General features: G+C 37.0%; 2 protein-coding genes across 2 annotated transcripts; one reads left to right on the forward strand and one right to left on the reverse strand.

Moving 5' to 3' along the window:
• The first annotated feature begins 247 nt into the window (after positions 1-247).
• On the forward strand, positions 248-17032 carry dgat1a (diacylglycerol O-acyltransferase 1a). The gene is made up of 17 exons (XM_059349714.1): positions 248-661; positions 3293-3380; positions 8700-8740; positions 9747-9832; positions 10507-10559; positions 11095-11200; positions 11489-11617; positions 12072-12146; positions 12228-12331; positions 12447-12485; positions 12884-12925; positions 13125-13169; positions 13408-13520; positions 13809-13874; positions 14075-14162; positions 14811-14873; positions 14967-17032. The coding sequence occupies exons 1-17, from the start codon at positions 390-392 to the stop codon at positions 15111-15113; spliced, it is 1557 nt and encodes a 518-aa protein (XP_059205697.1). The 5' UTR covers positions 248-389; the 3' UTR covers positions 15114-17032.
• Positions 17033-18541: 1509 nt separating this feature from the next.
• cfap20 (cilia and flagella associated protein 20) lies at positions 18542-21399 on the reverse strand. The gene is made up of 6 exons (XM_059349716.1): positions 21051-21399; positions 19525-19604; positions 19315-19426; positions 19033-19221; positions 18790-18903; positions 18542-18648 (listed from the first exon to the last, which is right to left on the reverse strand). The coding sequence occupies exons 1-6, from the start codon at positions 21132-21134 to the stop codon at positions 18643-18645; spliced, it is 585 nt and encodes a 194-aa protein (XP_059205699.1). The 5' UTR covers positions 21135-21399; the 3' UTR covers positions 18542-18642.
• Positions 21400-22007: the final 608 nt, after the last annotated feature.

Consider the following 22007-nt stretch of genomic DNA (forward strand, 5'->3'; position numbering starts at 1 on the left):
TTTAAGAAGGATTATTGGGCCTGTAGTTGTTGCAGGTTAACAGAATAATTTATTTAAACTTCTAGATCTTTGTTATGGCAAAGAGTTCTGATTTTTAAAATGATGTATTTCCATATGACACGGTGAATTTTAGTTTTTTTGTGTGGAATAGCTAATCCGGAAATGGTTTGAGTGTTGACTCGATAGGGGGATGTCAGTTGAAAACACAGACCTGGCAACCTTAAATGACAATTGAGACTAGTAGTGGTGATGAAACACATTATCATAACCAGCGCTGACACGACTTGGGACTATTCAGTCAGCCCTTTCTGTCACCCCGAGGTTGGGAGCAGAGAACCAGGTGACAGCGAGCTGATCAGCGATGTCAGGCAGCGATTGAAGGCGCTGAAATGAGCGACAGAGCCGAGATGAGAGGGCCCGTCAACCGCCGGAGGAGGACCACCATCTCCGGCGGAGCGCTGAAACAAGCCAACGGGAGCAAGTGGCACGATTCTGGGGAGAAACCCCCGCAGTGTCCCGCTAAAGCCAAAACGGACGAGGAGTCCAGGCATGCGAGTAACAACGGGAAGGTGGACAGAGAGACGTCAGGGCAGCAGCAGCAGCCCACAAACAGTCCGAGGAAACAGAGGAATGTGGTGGAAGATTTTAACGAGAGACTCAGGTAAACGTTTATTAAAGACGTTAAATTTACGTTCCAACGTCACCAAAATGACAGGAACTAACTGTGTTTCATATCGGCACACTGTTAAAATAATAGCTAGTCATTTTTTGTCAGAATTGTTGTTTGCCTAAATCATCTCCTCATGATGCCAGCCACCTATGGTAAAATCTCCTACATCCTCAGTTGATCAGATCATGTGATTTTACCCCTTTAAGATCATCACTTCTTTGACAATTTGCCACATTCATAGGCATCAGACAAGAACCCAGCAAAGAAGAGCTAGAGGGAGATTGTTTGGTTATCAGTTTAGTTTATTAGTGTTTTATTGTTGACACTAATATTGGTAACACTTTAATCTAAGGTATCTACATAAGAGTGACATGAGCATGTCATAAAACATGACATGGGATGTGTCATAAACATTAATGACACTTTGAAGTAACATTAATGCTCATGATACTTGTCATGTCATGTTTCTGACAGGCTTGTGTGACTCTTATGGAGACACCTTCAAAATAAAGTGTTACCATATCTTGCTTAAGTCACAAAGGCATGTTCAAAAAATTGTCATTTATTTCTCTTAAGTTACATAATTTACACACAGTGTCATTACTATGCAGAAATTGAATTATCAATCAATTATCAATAAATAGTATATGTTATTATATGTTACACTTTTGGTGCAGTTTTTTGTGTTTCCTGCAAAACTTGAAAAAATGAGTTAGGTGATTATTTTACCAGGGTGACAATATTGACATTTTCGGCTGTCTTCATGTATGTGATATGGGCAGACATTACTCTGGATTTAATTAGGATTTTCTTGAGCTAATTACCTTTCCTGACTGGGGGTTACCCTGTTTGCCACAGCTGTCCACAGCTGCACTCAAAGGGGCAGTAGGCTGTAGCACTCTACAGGTTCACAGCAAACCAACATTGAATACTTTCATAGAGTATAATTTTCACCATCAATGACCAACACCATCCTTTGATTAAAAGAAAAAGTTTCTTAGCTCTCTATTAGTGGTATGTTACTGGTATTTATTTGGACCAAGCACAAACTGCCACAACTGTCCATGTTGTGTATTTCAGGCTTTCATATAGGCTAATTGTAGTTTTGTTTAAGTAGGAAAATCACATTAGAAATCAAGCCCAAGATAAATTGATTTGCATAAACATTTGGGGTGGAAATCACCAGAAATTTTTAAATGTTGTGATTATAAATGATTAAATCAAAGAAGGTTTCATTTCAGCAGCCTTTCTTGACATGACATAAAACTTTAAGTCTGGATTCATGACAAGAGAATACATAGTATGTACAAGTGAGAACAGACACCTGAAGAGAAGACTCATTAGCCTGACCCTTACCCTAAACACTTTATGGTGACACGCCTACTTCCCCTGATATGTCTTTACCTTTGAGAACATGCCTTTCTATATGAGTGAGCCACCTTTACTTATTGTTGTAATCTGCCAAGAGTCTAGCTGGCGTTTAACACAAACTTTTTGACTTAAAGGTATTATAAAGATCAGTATCCTAAGGGAGCTAAGGTAACATTGTAACAGCAGAAATAGAGTGATTGTAATACTTTTGTTGGAGTTTTGTCCAGGGTATGTGTGTACTGTGACTCTCCTGTATTACAGAAACTTTGAAATTACAATGGCATGTGCTTTTGCAATCCTGTGACAAAATGCCAGCATTTCCACTGCTGGTTCAGTCATGTTATGTGTGCCCTCCTGGCACTCACTGAGGAATTATTCTACTCTTTCCTGTCTTTGAATGCGCTTTCTCTTCCTTACTTCATTTTACCTTTTTCCTTAGTCCAGCTTTCTCTTTTTATCCACCACATTATTTTTCTATCCTGTTTCTCTTATCTTTGCACTCGCTACTCTGCTTTTCTTCCCTCAACTTTCGAGTTCTCCTTCCTACTCCTTCCTACTATATTTTTTTCCCTTTCTGTTCCTTCTTCTACTCATCCTTCACTTTCATCTCTTTCATCACTCTGTTGTCTGTAGTCACGTACGCTTGTATAAAAAAGAATCCTGCCCGATGAACAGGCCCAGTTTTCACAATACCCTTTAAACCTTTAACCTAAATTTTCACAACTCAATCTTTGCATGGTGCAGTTGTAGGACCAAACATTTCACTACTGGATGTGATTCATTTATTTAACAGCCATTCATACTAGAACATAATTGATAGATAATTAATAGAAATACTTAAATATTTCAAAAAAATAGTTATTGCTGCATAATGGATCCTCAACACTGTCGTGTCACCTTTGTGAAAACGTGTCACCATGTTGCTCAGTACATTTTTAAGAAATTGTGGGCTAAAGATGAGTCACTATGAGTTGTCAGGTTGAATCATACAGCCTCCTTCAAACCAAATACAAACATCATACCCTCATCAAAATGCAAAATCTGTCCTCTTGGTCTCTTCACAATAACATTTCTAGTTTAATTTCAAGATATTCTTTCCAAAAAGAAGAAGAAGCTGAGATGGACTGGAGTGATCTGCCAAGTGATTTAATCCTTGAGCTCATGGAGATAAACAGGGAGAAAGGAATGCAAGTGTTTGATCAGCCCTGAAGAAATCATCAATAAAAGTGTTGACTTTCTGTTTCCATGCAGCTGTCACGTCCTTCAGGAGTCTCTCTTAAGTTCAGCCAGTGGTTACAGCAACTACAGAGGAATCCTCAACTGGTGTGTTGTCATGCTGGTGAGTAAAATGACAGTGTGTGTCCAGTCAGAACTGTAACTGTCACTTCCACAAACTGTATACCACTACTGGTAAAGACCCTGACAAAGCAAAATATGTACCCTCATAGGATTTACATGCTTGTGGGGCAAAAAGGGGCTCCTTAATACTATAATCTTCTCTCTTGTTGTGTTGACTTGACCTCTTTTTACTGCCTGGCCATTTTGTACACATGTGTTATTCTACACATGATCAAAAACTAGACTCTTTTCTTTTCTCACACACACTCACAGAAACACATATACAGTAAATAAAAACTGCCAACTACTAAAGCAAATTGCAACTTCTGCATGAGCGATGTTGGTCGTTTCTTTAACAACGAAAGCAGAAGTGCCAGCCCACACATGCAAAGTATGTCCCCGGGATTTAGAGTTGGACCTGTTACAGTGACTTGTTTGTTTAAGTTGTATGTGTGTCCGATAAGTTGTTTTTCATGTTATCTCTCTTCACACTGGTAGATTCACCACATACTATATGCACAGTTACTCCCGCTTCGTGTCCAAGTCCTCTGACTCTTTGTCAGCTGTTTTGCATTGAGACTTTTCTCATATACCTGCAATAAATATCTTAAGTGACAGACAAAGTTTATACACTGTGCATGCACCAAGGAAAATTATGATCATCCCTAAATCGCAGCAGTGAGATTATTACAGGATGCAAAGTATGCCGCATCTTTGAACACATAAAAGAATAAAAAGTGTTGGGTTTTTAGTGTCTTCTTTGATTTGACCCATATCCATTAGTATTATATGGTTTTACTTTAAATCCTTGGCTTTAAAAGTCACATTTTAATAGATTATAACATCACTTACATGCCTGATAGATGTTCTCTGAGTCAGCAGCATGCTTTGCCAATGAAGTTAATATTCTGAAGTTCTAAAATAAAACAGGAAACCAAAAGATTAATCTTCTAACAGGGGCATTTGTATTTATAGCTCTTAAAAAAGCCCCTGTGTGCATGACAGTTTATGCTTACAAATCTTCAGCTTGCAAGTACAAACTGAGAATAATAACTTGAAAGCAGCAACAGAAGCCCACTGCAGAATACATATGAGAGAAGCACTCCATGACAGGAAAATAAATTGGTAGGAGTAGTAGTTGTGTTAAACAAGCTATGCTACAGTATATGGATATACTGTATAGCTATTTTCCAGACAATGGTAACAATGCTGTGGGAAATAGGCCAGTTTAAGGATGAACTGTGGTCTGTGTGAATCACATCAGAGACTAGTTTTAGCTGCTGCTTTTTTCAAAGTTATCACAAAACATGAAAATATTGGTTGTTCATGTGATATTTTGACCATATTGCCCTTACCTGCCTCACAGCCTTATTTTACAGTCTCTGTTCAAGATCACAGATGTGTCACAGTTAAATATGTCCCCCTGGACTGAGGTCACTTAAGGACAACAGGATCTTGTTCAGGAAAATTAGCTTTCCACTGTGCTCCAATGGGTGTATTTAAGAATGTGTGTCTCTAAACACACCCCACAGTGCTTCTAAACATCCAGTCATGTTCGTGTGTTGACTGGTGTGGAGGACACAAATATCCAGTTAGCTATAATCCTAACGAAATTGAAAAACACACATTATAAATAAAGCTGTATGCATGTGTGAGTGCATGCATCTATCTATCTATGTGCACACACATGCATGCTCTGCATATTTAGAAATGCATATGCTTGCATGGTTGCATGCACATGAGTTATTATTTGTCCCTGTGTTCGTGTGCAGTGTATATAAGGGTCTGCATATGTGTGTTTTGTTGTGCAGTTCTGTGTTTTTCTTCTCCGAATCACGGCTAATTTTGCATTTCTGTGACAGGATTAATCCCATCTTTGAAAGTTTATATTGCTGTGACGACCACGTCCTCTACTTTGTGGTCACTGGGGACGGCTGACACCGCTCGGTTCAGACCGTTTCTAGGAAGCCTTCAGGATTAGGCTGTAAGAGTGTGAAGTGGAACCACAGAGACTTGTGTGTGTGCGCATTTGGAAGCTTAGTGTAATTTGTCCTCGATAACCAGGACCGTCGGCTGCATTCCTAAAATGTCAGCAGCAGGAGCACATGTTTCTAGTGATGAGAGATTATATGTGATCTTATATTTCCTAAATGTTTACACTTGAAGGGTTGAAACCAAGTGTTTACGAATATTACTAAATCAATTCATGCATAGCCTTAAAATATGGATGGTTGGCAAAATTAAAAAATTACACTAGTTGCCATCAGAACAGCTACGCTCTGCTTAATTCTCTTAAAGTGCTTGGGAAGTAAGTGTGTGTGTCTTTTGAGTGACATCAGACTTTCTCCAGTTTTTTGGAGGATACTTTTCAAACTATAAGCTGTGTCTGCCAATTATGTTTCCATCTGCTAACAGAGAATTAATGAAGGGACTTAATTTGGATGTTCATGGAAGCACTCTTGCATCTGGTTTCCTGTTTCTTACAAACCATTACCAGCATATAATGACATCCAAGTCCTCCTTGGTATAAGCATATTTATTGTAAGAGCCATTTTGCTTTGATTGTTTATTTGTTTGTTTGTTTGTTTGTTTGTTTGCGCCTCCCACCACCGGGTGGAGAAGAGCACTCATTATGGGTTCTGAGGTCATGAGTTAATATAAGGCACCGGTGTATGACTGATTGTGTTGAGATGCACACAGTTTTTTGACCGCAGAAATGTGATGTATACGTTGGAAATATACGTTTATTTGTTTAAGAAAGAAATATATATTTGTTTGGAAACATTATAATAAACTGAGTTGAGTGATATACAGAAACTGGACATTTCATTTGTGCGGGTAAAATACGGGGATCTCCTCATATTAGTGGCATCTTTTTTGAGTAGCAATGAGGTCACTACATATATATATATATATATATATATATATATATATATATATATATATATACATATATATATATATATATATACATATATATATATATATATATATATACATATATATATATTTGTGTCCATAAAATTAATTTCATTGTTTTCGTCAGATAAGAGAAAATTCTCAGTCTATTCATATCACTTCAGTCTTTTTATTTCTCCACAGTGAGAGTCAAACCCACATCAAACAACGACAACAACTGCAGCATTTTTTCAAGCTTTCCTCAATTTTAAGATCATATATATATCATCATATCCCTCTTCACACACTATATATATATATATATATATAGCATAAATGTGTCCATTTCAAGGTTTAACGCTCTCACTAACAAGACACACACATAATGTTAAGTGGATTTAGATTGGTGCTTTAACATCTGTGCTGGTAAAGAAGGAAAGTGTTAGTGTCAGACACTAATAGACATATTTGGCAGAAGACACAGTGTGGATCCTTATCAAGCAAAATCTCCCCAGGATGTGGTACAAACAGTTGATGCTTCAGCTGGTTCATATTGTTACTTCTGATATGCAGCCAAACAGACCATGTGAGCAGCTTAGATGACCACAAGGACGGTGCAGAGCAAAGCAAAACCTAACAGGCAGCTGTAAATGTCTGATAATACTTTATGTTTCTGTTCGTTTAGTTGGACAATGTGTTTTTGGGATATGTATACAAACAGCTGACTGTACACCTCTGCTGGTTACATAGGATCAGAACATACGTGCATGTCAGCTGTTAGTCTTTGCTCTTTGTCAAAGGAAAACCTTTAACAGAATACTTTTGCCAATGCAAAATGTTTGATGATTCAATCCTTGATGGCACCAATGCTATCAGGTTATCTTTGTATGTCTGGGTCCTTTAGTTCCACCAACCCCAGCAAGTCTTTCTATTTTTAAGCTTACAACATCTGATACGTCTCTCTTATCCACTGGACACTGAGATACAGTTCAAATAGACAAGTTAATCACTAAAAATGTATCATGCTTCATTTGGTTTCATAATTGTTGTTTAGAAACATAATACAGATTATTCAAAGATAATATAAATGGTGTCTTTAGATTGTGAATTTTGTATTACTTGGATATTTTTTGATAAATATGTATGCTTTGTTGTAATTGCTGCAATTTTAACATCTTATCATGAGTGTTTTATGACTAAGGAAACCGTAAATGATTATAAAACGAGGAAGATAAGAAAATGAAAATAATTCTAATCTGTGTACTAAAAGATGTGATTCATTCAACAAATGAAAAAGAGGGAAAAGACGGATATCAACTTGTGAATTATTCATACAACAAGATAACATTCCTGTGTTTGAGTAACTTTAAGATAACAAATCCATTTCCAAAGTGCACGTACAGCTTGCAGAGTTCAGCTAATACCCCCCCAGCTGAAGTGTCTTTGAGCAAGACACTGGATTGCTGCGATCCGCCAGAGTGTTGCTATGTCGCTGACTTGGCACACTGACCTCTCTTAGGACAGGGACACATTTGTACAGTTAAAATCAGGCATTGCAATAATTTAGAAATGATCTGAGCAGGCCATGGGCTACGTGCTGTCTGTTCTGTCCATGCTGAAGGTTACTAAGGCAAAGGTAACTGGTTTGGACAAAAGACATAGTTGAATCATAACCACATTGCTGCAGGATCTTGGCAGACCGGTGGGCTAAGGTGTAACATGCCACATAATGACTGCTGCATGGCCTTATCGTGTGTCAAACCCTCACTGTCCTCTTCATCTGAACTGTCTCTCTAACTTGCACCATAAAACAACTAAAAAAGTTTAACACACTTTACGTACATATGTGGCACTGGCTCTCTGTTGAGCTGGTGGTTAGCTTTATCTCAGAAAGCTGAGATAACTGATGGCTGAGTTAAAGCTGGACTTAGACCTTGAACTTTAATACATAATATAATGATAAACTTATTTAACTTGACACTTTTTAACAGAGCGGTCAGCAGCAGGGTGTGACTGTTATCAAGGTGGGATGGCAGCAGGAACATGTTGCTAAACTTTATCTATGTGGGCATTTACATAGATCTTGTAGATATGATCGTGTTACTTTATGTTGCTTTTTCTGTAAGTCTCTCTGCATGAAAACAATGTTGACACAGAATAGGTGTGTATACCTGTGTGACTGTGTGTCAGTTGTTTCTAAGTTGTTTTCACCAACAAGCAAACACTTAACATTCTGCAGACTAATCACAAGCAGAGCTGCAGGCAAAGAAAATGATAAGCCAGATTTATAGCAGAGGTCTGAAAATATTTCTGGGTAAACAAAGGCCAGACTGAGTGAATGGCCAGATATACAAAACAACCTTTTTGATACTGTAAACTATGCTCATTATCTCATGTTGGCATTTTTGTCCTCCTCTCTCAGGTGCTGAGTAATGCACGCCTCTTCTTAGAGAACATTATTAAGTGAGTATGCACCTACACACACAGCAATGTAATGTATATACACAAGCAGTTGCTGTTGCAACTCACTCACTCAACTCACTTTGATTTAACAAAGCTCAGTTTAACCTCACATCTACTTCCTATTTTATTACATTACATCACATTAATTTGATGCTTTTGTCCAAACAGGAAAAACAACTATATAACATCAAAAACACATCTCTTTAACAAACAACCATATAGCATTACAGTATATGCACTTTGCTTCTTATGAATTTAGATACAACTGCCAGAATGGTGTGTCCAGGTGTAATCTTAAAACAATCATATTAAACTAGAATGGGACAGCATTCACATGCTGCTCTGATGGTCCCATTTGCCGAGTTTGGAAGTCATTGTTCGGGATGCATAATAAGAACTGGATAGGTTGGCAGGGATCAGACAATATTTCCCAGTGGCCATCGCTGTACTGCAGCAAAAAATCCCCCTGCAGACCAAAAAGCATATTTTCTATAGACCACTATAGTAAAATAGTCTGTAAATCTGATGATCCATGAGGTGTGTTTCATAACTTTCCAAGGAGTTGTTCTGAGGGGGCGTTTTCCAGTCAAACTCAATTTTCCTATCATTTAGATACCACTTGAATGCAGCACAAATGCCCCATCTGGAAATGTTAACAAAAGGTAAAAATAATCTCAGTATCCGCCCCGTAATTTGGACCTATTCTTCCTGGCCAATGCTGCACCCTTTCACCAAGTTTCATGAAAATCAGAATAGCAGTTTTTACATAATCCTGCTGACAAACTGACTAAACCAAAAACTTTATTGGGGTTTCACTCATTTCACTCCTATTGTTATAGATCACACTGTTACGAAAGTGAAGTTTCTTGTCATAACCATAGCCACACCGAACCCTAATCTCACCTCACCAGTCTTAAACCTTAAACTTTATAACACAACCATTTTCAGCCTTACATCTAAACAAAACCATTTCTATCCATTTCTTTACTTCCCTCTTCTCATGTAGATATGGTATCTTGGTGGACCCTATCCAAGTAGTGTCTCTCTTCTTGAAGGACCCCTATAGCTGGCCAGCAGCTTGCCTCATCATCGGTATGGAGCCTCTTTTTTTACTGCCTCCATGTCAGTATGTAAACAGATGTGGAATGACTCACAGCTCATTGTCCTTCTGTGACCTCGCCACTGATGTTTAAGTTGAACTTGAGCAAACAATTGTAGTACCTGTATTTCCTGTATTTACATCAGGTATCATTAGTCTCTAGCACTGTGACACAAAGTATTATTGTTGGCCATAATAAAACATGTTTTACAGCCTCTGATACTGCATGTTGTAGCAGATTTAATGAGCCAGATGCTCAAGGATAACACATAGAAGCACTGTTAGCGTGGAAAATTTTAGCACAGCTGCTATTGATTATTTACCCAAAGACTACTGACATTGTCTATTCTGGCTTTATCAATGCATTATAATAAGTCAAAACAAAGGTGAATGAACACACTTGCCTATAGGACAACATTACAACAGTCAATTGGAAAAAAATGCTGCTATTTAGAGAAAGTATTGGATTTATATAGTACCTGAAACTGGCCTGCAAACCATCATGCTCAACAAAATCAATATTCACCACCAGTTATCATTTTCTCCGTCTCTCTGTCTGGGTTAAATGGTTTTACACTTAGCAATAAAATAAAGTAAACATCCTTCTATTGTTGTCATCTGTGTGCTGCTGTAGCTGATGAGTCTGTTTGTCTGCTCTTTATTTCAGTGTCAAATGTGTTCATCTTAGCAGCCTTGTACACAGAGAGGCGTCTGGCTGTGGTGAGTACCAGCAGTGATTTGCATACATTTTCTTACTTTTACTACTGTGGACCCAGTTCATTCAGTTCAGGTTGTTTGTGTGCATGGAAACTTTTGACTCCTTAGTTTGGACCCCAAAGACTGAAGGGTGACATGATATTTTTGCTCTTGGATTTTGTGGAAAATATTGATTCACTGTCCAATGAACTGTAAAGAGAGCATAGGTTTGTTTTTCATGTATTATTCAGGGATTTCCTATCAGGGATGTTTGCCTGGCTTTGGTGCTTTACACATCCTGGAGTCTGTGCAGTAAATTCAGCACAACAGCACCTCCCCTCTTTATAGCAGCTCTTAACCCTGATAAGAACACCACTCCTGGTTCAGATTAGATTACACATCATTGTATTTTGTTATTTGTAAAAAGCACATTAGATCTAGTTTTGCACATGAAAACCATGTGTTTTTCTGCTTGAAGGAAGAAAATGAAAGCATATCTACAGTGACAGATCAGATGTTTCACGGTGACAAGTTTCTGTTTTCCTGTCATCCTTCCTAGGGTACCATTTCCCAAACAACAGGAGCGATTCTTCATATTTTTAACCTGACATCCTTGTTGATCTTCCCTTCAGCCACTGTACTCACTTTGACCTCCATGACCCCAGGTACATGCAAGATACTACACGTTAACATGGTAAATTTATCAGACAGGTATAAGACATTTTGAATAGAAATGAATGTATGTGTATTTTTGATGCTAGCACAAAAAAAATTGCATCAGAAAAAACTATTTTTTAGTTTGGTTACTATCTACAGACACAGTTCCTCTTTTTATTTGTCATTTATTGCTGTTAGTAAACCGTCCTTTGTGCCTGTGCCTGCGCGTGTGCGCGTGTGTGTGTCTGCTGTGTGTGTGTATGTGTGTGTGTGTGTGTCTGCTGTGTGTGTGTCAGTGGGAGGTGTGCTCTCCCTAGGAGTCTACACAGTGCTGTTTCTCAAGCTGTACTCCTACCAAGACACCAACAGGTGGTGTCGAGAAATCAGACAAGCGAAAGCCAAGAGACTAACACGATCATACTCATGTAAGTAAATCAACACACACGCACATGTAAAATACAGTACAAAGGCAGAGTTAATCAGACTTACAATCGGCCCAAAATGGCTAAATAAAGGTTTAAAAATTAGACTCACATGCAAAAGTCTGTGCACGCTTTGCAGGACTATATTATTTTTACATCTATTACTGAGCTGGTATTACCATCTAGTGGTGACAAGACAAACTGCAGCTTTTGGCTTACACAGTCTCACACACACAACAAGATCAAAGTTGTGTGTTTTGAAGCTATTTTAATCCTAAATCCAACTTGACTTTATCTCCTCGTAGTAGGAGCTGGGATAAACAACACACAGATATTCAGCACATTGGGTGTCAAGGATTTCTATTAGTATATATAATGTAATTTCATGGGTTGTTGTAGAAAAATTAATTATCAATTATCATCTCTACCTTTATGTGTGCATGTGTCTATGTTTCAGGTCCGTCTGTGGCACAATCTAACGGTTCAGCAATTCATAGCCATGTCTCCTACCCAGGCAACCTCACCCACAGAGGTAACCATGATGCAGTTTAGGAATTTAAAATAGAAATAATAAATAATCCTCAATGAACATGTTGTTTCTGTTCTTCTTTAGACATGTACTACTTTGTCTTTGCCCCAACTCTCTGCTACCAACTTAACTTCCCACGGTCACCTCGGATACGCAAAAGGTTCCTGATGAGAAGACTTTTTGAAATGGTGAGAGGGAACACACACACACACACACACACACTTATTGTCTAGTTCTTAAGAATGAAATAGGAACATAAATGCATGTTAACATATTTTCATTTTGATTTGCTCTTTCTTGTAGCTTTTCTTCATGCAGCTGTTGGTGGGATTGATACAGCAGGTATGATGAACATTAATGAGACAACTTAATTCACTCAGAAAGTATGCTGTGCACACATACAGTCATAGAAAAAAATATTAGACCATTGTTTTCTTCAATTTCTTGTTCATTATAATGCCTGGTACAACTAAAGGTACATTTGTTTGGACAAATATAATGATAACAACAAAAATATCTCAGAGTTAAATTTAAGAGCTGATATCTAGCCATTTTTCATGGTTTTCTTGATAATAACCAAAATAATTAGCAAGCATGAAAAATGGCGAGATATCAGCACTTAAATTAAACTCTTGTGAGCTACGTTTGATGTTATTATTATATTTGCCCAAACAAATATAAACAAGAGATTCAACAGAAATATTCACCTATTTATATCTGTTTTCATGTGTGTCTTCCAGTGGATGGTTCCCACCATACAGAACTCAATGAAACCATTCCAGGTACACACACACACACACACACACACACACACACACACACACACACACACACACACACACACACACACACACACACACACACACACACTACTCTCTCAGGACTGCTTAAAGCAAAGGATGATAAGACTATAATTGATCTTGTCTTAAGGACAAAACATTGTTAATGAAGAAATGTAAATTGTACTTGAATCTTTCACAGGAAATGGACTTTTCTAGGATGGTGGAGCGCCTCTTAAAGTTAGCTGTGAGTATCATCATGTACTGTAGTTACGCTAGACACACAACTAAGTGCTATCATAACCCTATAACAGAAAAATAAATTAATACAATTTAAAAATACCACTTTTACATATTAATTTTTGCTATACCTTGTGATAACTGTTTATTAGAGGGGAGGTAACAACCAATAGTGTGACCAGCTTACTGCTCCCTTGACCCCGTCTCCTCCTCTTCCTCCTCTCCCTCTCCCTCTCCTCTGCCAGGTCCCTAACCATCTGATATGGTTAATATTCTTCTATTGGTTTTTCCACTCTTCTATGAACTTTGTGGCAGAGCTAATGCAGTTTGGAGACAGAGAGTTCTACAAAGACTGGTGGTGAGTAGAAGGAACATTTAGACACACAACTACATAAACTACCGAAGTACTACGGAAACATTTTGATCAAAACTAATAAAAACACTCATGTAAAAGGCATAAATGTTGAGGGTGTCCTGTTTAATCTGCAGGGTAATTTGTAGATGTTTTGATCTATCAGTTCATAGATTTCTGCTGTGATCCTCCCTAAATTTAGGAGGATTATGTGTCTCACATCAAACAGGAATAAAATAATATTTACTATTCAGAAGTCAGATTTTTAAACTGTGCCATTTTTGTTCAATTCAGGAACTCTGAGACTGTCACATATTTCTGGTCCAACTGGAATATCCCAGTTCACAAGTGGTGTCTGAGGTGAGCACAAACACTTTTATCTTTTCAGAACTGACACTGTTTGATGTTTAAACTTCACATTCTCATTCTATTCTGTATGAAGTAAGATTAAAAATACAATGCGAAATCATACTGTAGACTGGCATTTATTTGAGGGTGTTTTAACCAGATTAAAGAGATCAAGATCAGGGTAATCTGTCAAGCATCTTTGTATGTTACAGACACTTTTATAAGCCGATGTTGAGAAGGGGGGTCAACAAGTTTCTGGCTCAAACTGCCGTCTTCCTGGTATCTGCCTTCTTCCACGAGGTAAACCAACAGTATTTAGTCTACTTATGTGACACAAAGCACAACACACAGCACATTCTGAACATTTTTAGGCCTTTTCACTTTAACTCAATATTTTTAAGAATATTAATGTTGCAGCCTTAAGCTACTATCGTTTGATTATTTTTTTTCTCATAAATTGACAAGAAAAATACAAAAAATAAAATAACAAATGCTTTGATGTGATTGCATACTGAGGAAATATTGATCGGGTGGGAAAAAAGCAATTTAAAGGATTTTAGTATAAGGCTGTAACATAATATAATGTTGGAAAATGGATTTGAATGCACTGTATCTGCTAATTCAACCTCTAAAACTGCTTTTTACTTAATGTATGTACATTAAACGACCTAATGTGGACAGTTATTCTATTTAAACATAACAACAACACTTCCAAAAATAATCTAAATAATTTCAAAGTACAAAGACAATTTAATGTCATGATATGCAATGAAAATTTCAAAATTAATGCGTGATTTGAACCAATATGAAAAGGTGTGTACTGCTGTTTTACAGGTAGACATGTAAGTCAGTCTAAGCCCTATGTTATGCCAAAACTATATTTACATATTTTGTATACATTTTAAAAGTTCTGTGTCTGATGATTGTATGTCTCTCTTTCTTGTTCAGTACCTGGTGAGTGTCCCTTTGAAGATGTTCAGACTGTGGGCCTTTATGGGAATGATGGCTCAGGTGAGTGAGTCTCTCTTTCACTCTGTTTCAAATCACTTTGTCTCCTCTGCTGTTAACAAACACACTCTGAACTCTGACCTGTGAACTCTTCAGGTTCCTCTGGCTTGGTTTGTGGGTCGTTTCCTGAATGGTAACTATGGCAACGCCGCCGTGTGGATGTCCCTCATCATTGGCCAGCCGGTCGCTGTGTTGATGTATGTCCATGACTACTATGTCACTCATTACGGGAGCACGACATAATACGGGACAAACACACACACTCCCACAGCCTGCAGGACAACTCAATGAGTGAATGTAGAGCAAGTTAAGGTGACTTTAACAGTAAAGCCCTGCTGATATGAACCTGTCAGTGAAGAGCAGTAACAGCAGGGAAATTGTTTTGGACTTGTTGATTTTTGCACTAAAGAGAAATTAAGTATGTCAGGAAATTATTCTACCAACTTGAGAGGTGTTTGCTTTAAAGCAGTATTCCACTTTAGGACCAACTAAAGCTTCCTGTGTTAGCAAACCTCAGGACCTGCAGTCACCGCACACTCTTAATATCTGTATCGAGCATTCGACGCTTCCACTTCAAACAAATAACCCAAAGTGTAAAGGCACTGAACTCTGGAAATGGAATTTATCCTTCACTGTGAGATTTGTTAGAATTATGATTTGCTGTTAACCACATTTTGCTAAAAGTGGCCAAAATTAGTGGTTAGCCGTAATTTATTTAACTTTAACAGTACTTAACTGCATTCAAAGTAGAAATTGTGGAAGTCCATTTCCACCAGTGTCATGAAAAAATACGATCCCTTAAGTTATTATAATGCAAAACTTGCTCAAACATAATTGCTTACTTAGGTTGTATCTAGAAAGAATGACTTAATATCTCAAAATAATGAACGACAACTCGTTATTTTTGTTATTTTCTAACCCGTTATTCTAAGAACATTCAGAGAGAAATCATTATTTTGACGTTAAGTCATTTTTCTGAGAAAATCTCTCATTATTTTGAGACACTAAGTCATTATTTTGATAAAGTTTCTAAATATAATGACTTTTTAGATTTTTTTTTTTTTTGCATCACATTGGTTGAAATGGCCTTAGAAAACCCTGCTTGTAACCAAGCACTCCTCGAGTTCTAGAAAATTTGCACACCCTCGTGTGCAACAAATGTGAACCACTGCCGAGCGAGTACACGCCAGAAGAGGAGCCTGCCTCAACAGACCTCATATTAAAAAAAAAAGTTTCTATATCAGTGATTTAAAAGTATATTTTTCTTTTATCCAAAGGCAACAGAGAATTATGAAGCCAGATAAAAAGTTTGTTTCTACAAGCTAAGGCTTAAAAATGGCAATTAACGATGTCTCCAGGTCTTAAATTGACCACAGTGAGTTTTTTTTTTATGTCTCCCTCTCTTTTTGATGCAGTGGGTTATGGAGTACCACAAGAATTTCTAATAAAACAATTTGTAAGGAATAATTAAAGGCAGAGATCTGAAGAAGGAGAAACTAAAGAGTAAAGGAGAAACTACATAAGGATGTTTTTTGACATTATTTGTACAGTCGTTGACCTCCAGGCAGCCTCTTCTCTACAACATCAATGCAAGCTCTTTTAGTGTAACAGTACATTCTACAGGTGTGTTATTTGTCTTGGCTTTAGGTTCTATTTTTTGTGCTGCATTTGACTTATTATTTTATACTTTGTGTAATTTTATGCGTAGGTACGACTGTCTACAGTTATGCTGTGCCAAAATATAATTTATGTTTTATTCTAAATCAAAGATGTAATGCAGTAGTTGATTTACTGTTTTGAACCAATGAATGTTTTTTTTGCACTTTAAAGAGATGCATGCTGTCGACTAAAGCAATAGATTTCTACGAATGTATTCTTTAAGTTATATCACTGGTGTAAGGAAAATATGTTTTGTCAAAATAATTTGTATGTTTTGTAATTTGCCTGTTGATATTTTGTTGTCGCATTAAGGCTGGCTTGATTTCAGTTTCTTTCAAAGTAAAACAGCAGCTGCAGTTGTAATATATTTCAAACAGCCTTTTCATGCCACAGGTTTTTTTCAGTATTTAAATTCTAAAGAGTCTATTTGGTCGCCAATATGGATATTGCCATAAAATAATATATGTTGTGTTTACGTTTTGTTTTGGACCTCTTTCCAAATACTCAATAACAGTTGACCGATTATGATTAATCAGAGCAATTTTTTCCTCTTCTTCTTCCACGATCACATTCAGGAAAAAACACGGTTATAAAAACCAGTTTTCAAAAATACTGCTGGCATTCCTTATGAAAATTTACAAGTGCCTGCTGTAAAAATCTGTTTAAACGCAAAATGTTAAATATATATCGACCAAAAGTTTTCTGTAAAAAAGGCAGAGTGGCCAAATACTTCCTTAACCTTATTCTATGTAGCCAATAGATTCACAATGCATTTATATTCATGGTGTTTTGAAATATTTGGGAACTGAAGACTTACTGCCCATATTAAAATTATTGTGCAAATGCAACCTAACTATTTAGCAGACATGTTTTCAATTGTACATTTTTAAAGCAGTATTTTTCTGTTTTCTTGAAAACAAGATGTTATTTTGAAATGCCTTATTCAACACATAACACATGCATAAACCGTATCATGTTAATGGTATTTCTGCACACAAATAGCAGCTATATCTACTCTGACCCACGTTTATCAACAAATGTGATGGTGTTAAAACCTGCGTGAACTTTATAAACTAAACAGTGGTGAAGTACATGACAAATAGTGGCATAGAGTAAATAACTGACCTGATGATTCCTAAAGTAGCACATGTAGCAACACTGTTTTGAGTACTAATTGACAACTGTTTTATCTCAATACCAAGAAATGTAAAATAACTGAAGTAAAATGATTACAGTTAGTCGGTGTCAGAAATTACTGGCAACATTCAATGGTGAGACGAACTCAAACAAATTATTTTCTTAATTTGTATTATTTCCTCTGAAAAATGTATTTACTCAGTTGAGTTGTTTACTTCTATTCTGCCCTTGCTTTTACGTTTTTTTGGATCTCTTCTGCATTTAGCATGAGAAGCGTAACCTCATCTTGAGATGGACCTATCATAACTCCAGAAAATAAGTTGCATCTCCCAGCTTATCTGTTTTCTGTTATTATTTACCTGAAACCTGGCAATTCCTGTTTCCACATTATCACTGCACTGTGTCTGCTATTGTGTTGAAAATGCCTTTAGTTGTGTTTGGATGATTGTGTAATGCAACATGTAGTACAATTAATGTATTACAGATCTATTCATACTGTACACAAAATCCAAAGTGAAACAAAGATTATATGTTTTGGGAATGCATCATTTTCATAGTCTTTCACCTGAAATTACTTGTGTCATTTGATAAAGATTATTTATATTTGATGGATGGACTCTTCTATTTTTCTTTGTGTTATTAGGGACAAGATTTTGGCCTTTATTCTATTTGCACTATCCTTAATGTCTTATTTGCCAACACTTACAGCATGAGTGCTGTAAAATGTGGCACAAACTATGCCTAAAAAACATATTATTTCATCTTTGAACCACTACAGTCTGCAGTGAAAACTGGGAGGACAGATAAGTCCATAAAAAACTTTATTGTGCAGAGAGCAACACAAGACGGCACTCAAAACTCATAATTCAAAAATATCAATATTACAAAGTTTTAATGTTTATCGTATGTCTACACACAGAACATCTTACAGACAAACTCCACATCAGGTCTGGAGAACAGTGCAGGGTGAGAATCTCTACTGCTGCAAGACACAAATACACAAACAGACGGGTGTTAGGTGTATAAAAATCTATCCACTTTCAAAAAACCTTCTGTAACATTACTGTACCATGCAGACATAACTATGTGGTATATGTAGTGCATGTTTGTGCGTGTGTGGTACCTTTGCTTTCTGGTTCTGGACAGGAAGGTAGAGTTTAAACTCTGCTGGGAGCTCGTCCTCTGAGTACAGTCTGTCTGAGAAATACACTCTCCTTATTCGACAGTTTGCATGGATCTGAATGGAAAACAGATCAGACATTAGAGGGAGGATGAAGGTAGAAACATTGACTACAAAGATTATAAACTCACACTGGTGCATGTTGTATTTGGAGACAGCTGGTTCCTCAGCCGTCTCTGCACTAACCTGGACACGCAGCGTCTCAATATAATTGGTCCCGTAGGCCCTCCTGGTGAAGTCCGACAGGTTGAACTGAATCTGGTTCCAGCCGTCATCCAGCCTCATGGGCATGGTGCATATGAACGGCTTCACTCGTGTCGTGCTTTGATAGTTACTTGCCCGAAACCGCCGGCGAACATTTTTATCATCTAGCACCTGAAAGTTGTAAAGATGGGGGTAAAGAATTAATAGATTTATTGTGTCACAAGACATGGAAGTGGTCTGTATCTTTAAGAGTGGCTACCCTACCTGAACTTCAAAGGTGAAATACTTCTTGAGATTTTTGATGATCATAACGAGAAAAGGAAGCTTGATGCCCAGGGTCTTCTTTGGGTCTGCGGGACACGTTATATATGTTGTACTGCAGAGAGAAGAAGAAATAAAAAAGACAAGGGAATGAATGAGGCTGACTACAGCTGTTAATGAGCTGAAGAATGAGTTGAACGGACACAAACTCACCTGACATTTGTCCCCTCAACCTCCAACACCATTGAGTGGATGTCATTGTCTGTGATTCTCTTGATGTGACCATTCCGAACCTGTGAACACACAGAACAGTATTTTTTAAAGGTTTTATGGAGAAAGCAACCTGTATCGCACTGACAAAGTCACCATCATTCAGCTTTGCAGATATTAGTTTATTGCAGATATATCTGTATTGATGTTGGACAAAAAATTACAAGAAGCTGCTCATGTTAATACACATACACATATGCTAAAGATATGTTTGAAGTAATTTAGAAACAGTGTCACCAATACATAACATTAGTTATTACAAGTACTAACCGAGGAGTTTGTTTAGTTTTTGATAATATTATGTTACTATTTAACTGTCATGTGGGAGCAGTCAGTAATGGTGACAAAAACTGTCTGGACCTTTTATATCTTCAAATTGTTGTAGGTTAACCAGCAGTAATAGTAGTCAAGTATATATACTCAAGTACTCTGCTTAAGAACAATTCTGAGGTACACAACTTGAGTATTTTAATTTTATTGTCCTTCATATTTCTACTGTACTGCATTTTAAAGCCAAATATTGTAGTTTCTACTCCACAGCATTAATTTTCTAGCTTTCGTTACTAGTGTCTTTGCAGATTTAGATTACAGAACATAAATCATTTTATATATTATGATGTATTATTATAGGCTAAGATACCAAGAAGTACCAAAATGTATTTAAATTGGCTCCATCTTTACCAGCTGCAACATAAAAGTGATAAACACGTATTGCATCACTGATTATAATCCAGTAATATGGGCAATTCTGCCTAATAAATGGGACTCATTTTACATTTAAGTATATTTTGATGCGAATACATTTGTATTTCTATCACTGTAGTATTGCTACTGTTGCACAAGTAAAAGATCTGAATACTTCTCCCACCATTGAAGTTAGCCAACCTCACCATATCATATCCTGCTCTGTTACTATTTTAACGGTTGCTTAGCAACAGCGCCTTTCAGCCCACCTTGTATCCTGCTATATTTAGAAATGAGTGAGAACTGTGGGCTTTCTGAAAACCAAACTGTTGTTTAAATTAACAGCATTAAGGTGATACATTGAAAGTTTCATATTTCTTTAACGTCACAAATCCTCAAAATTCCATGCAGATTAATACTGATGTTTTCAAACACTACTGTAACCCGTGTTTACTTTAAATATCAACAAGGCGAAATATAATCTTGAAAGAAACTTGATAGCGCTATTCAGAGCTGAATTAATAACAAAAATATGGAATTTATTGACTTAATTTCTTTGTCTTTGCTGAAGCAGATTACCTCCTCCTATATATTTCCCAATGTAAGCGACATGTGACTAACACAAGCGTTGTCAGATTACTGAACACTGCATGCAAAACACACTCCAAGACAGTTTTAACATTATCAGATTTAGCCATCAACTAACCCTGATAATGTTAGCTTTAGCATGGCTAGCTAAGGAAGCTACACTACGTTCATAGCATTCATACTGAATCGCTGCTCACCTTTTTATCCCATATCTGGAGCGGTTTGCTGCCGATACTGTATAAAATAGACAAGAATCCGCTTTGAAACGTGTTTTTAAACATCTTCTTTGGGCTTGGTCCTCAGTCGTTCTGCACGTGTTTACGTCTAAGTTACTAACTAAACCTGTTAGCTAGCAAACGTTACGTTTGTTTACAGATTTGATTTCCGTCTCCAACGCTACCGCTTCCGTGTGGAGCAGTGGAGCCCGTTCCGCAGTCCTTAAATTCAAACGTTTTGGTTAAATCAGACTCGTTGTTTATTATAATGTCCTCCCACGTCTCTCATTGGGACACAAAAAAAAAACAGTAATGTCCAGTTCTTTATTATTTTGTTGTCGCTAGGGAACAGAAGCTCTTGACGTTGTTCACGTCGGTTCTTTAATGGTGACGCAACTCGGTCGCCGGGGCAACAAAAAGCCTGACTAATGTATTCTGAGCGTTCTTCACGTAAACCTGAAACTTTATTTATTTGTAATTTATTAGGGCCACGGGACAATCGCAAGAGGACATTTTCTAGTTGTTAATTAAAACTTCCATTTTCATGTTGACGCCATAATGTAAATATGAATCACAGCAATATATATGTAGTAATTATAATAATACATTGTCAAGTAAAATATCAAGTTCTGGACGATGTTTATCTAATTTCCAGAATATCCTAGAAATTGTTTCTGAAGTGATTTTGGGGGGGGGGGGGGGGGGGGGGATAGAAATAAGATAATTGAATCTGTTATTTTCCAAGTTTATCTATTTTCTTTCAGAATATCCTAGAGATTGTTTCATATATACATTTATTTCTTTTTATGTAATGTAGTAATATGTCACAGTATTCTTCATTTCATTTGTATATCAAAATACTACCCAACATAGGGCTGCATTACAAGTTCACACATGAAACCACAATTCAAGGATTTTTGTTTTTTAATTTTAATATAG

The sequence above is a fragment of the Centropristis striata genome, chromosome 14 (genome assembly GCF_030273125.1).
Source record: "Centropristis striata isolate RG_2023a ecotype Rhode Island chromosome 14, C.striata_1.0, whole genome shotgun sequence".
NCBI classification, from domain to species: Eukaryota; Metazoa; Chordata; class Actinopteri; order Perciformes; family Serranidae; genus Centropristis; species Centropristis striata.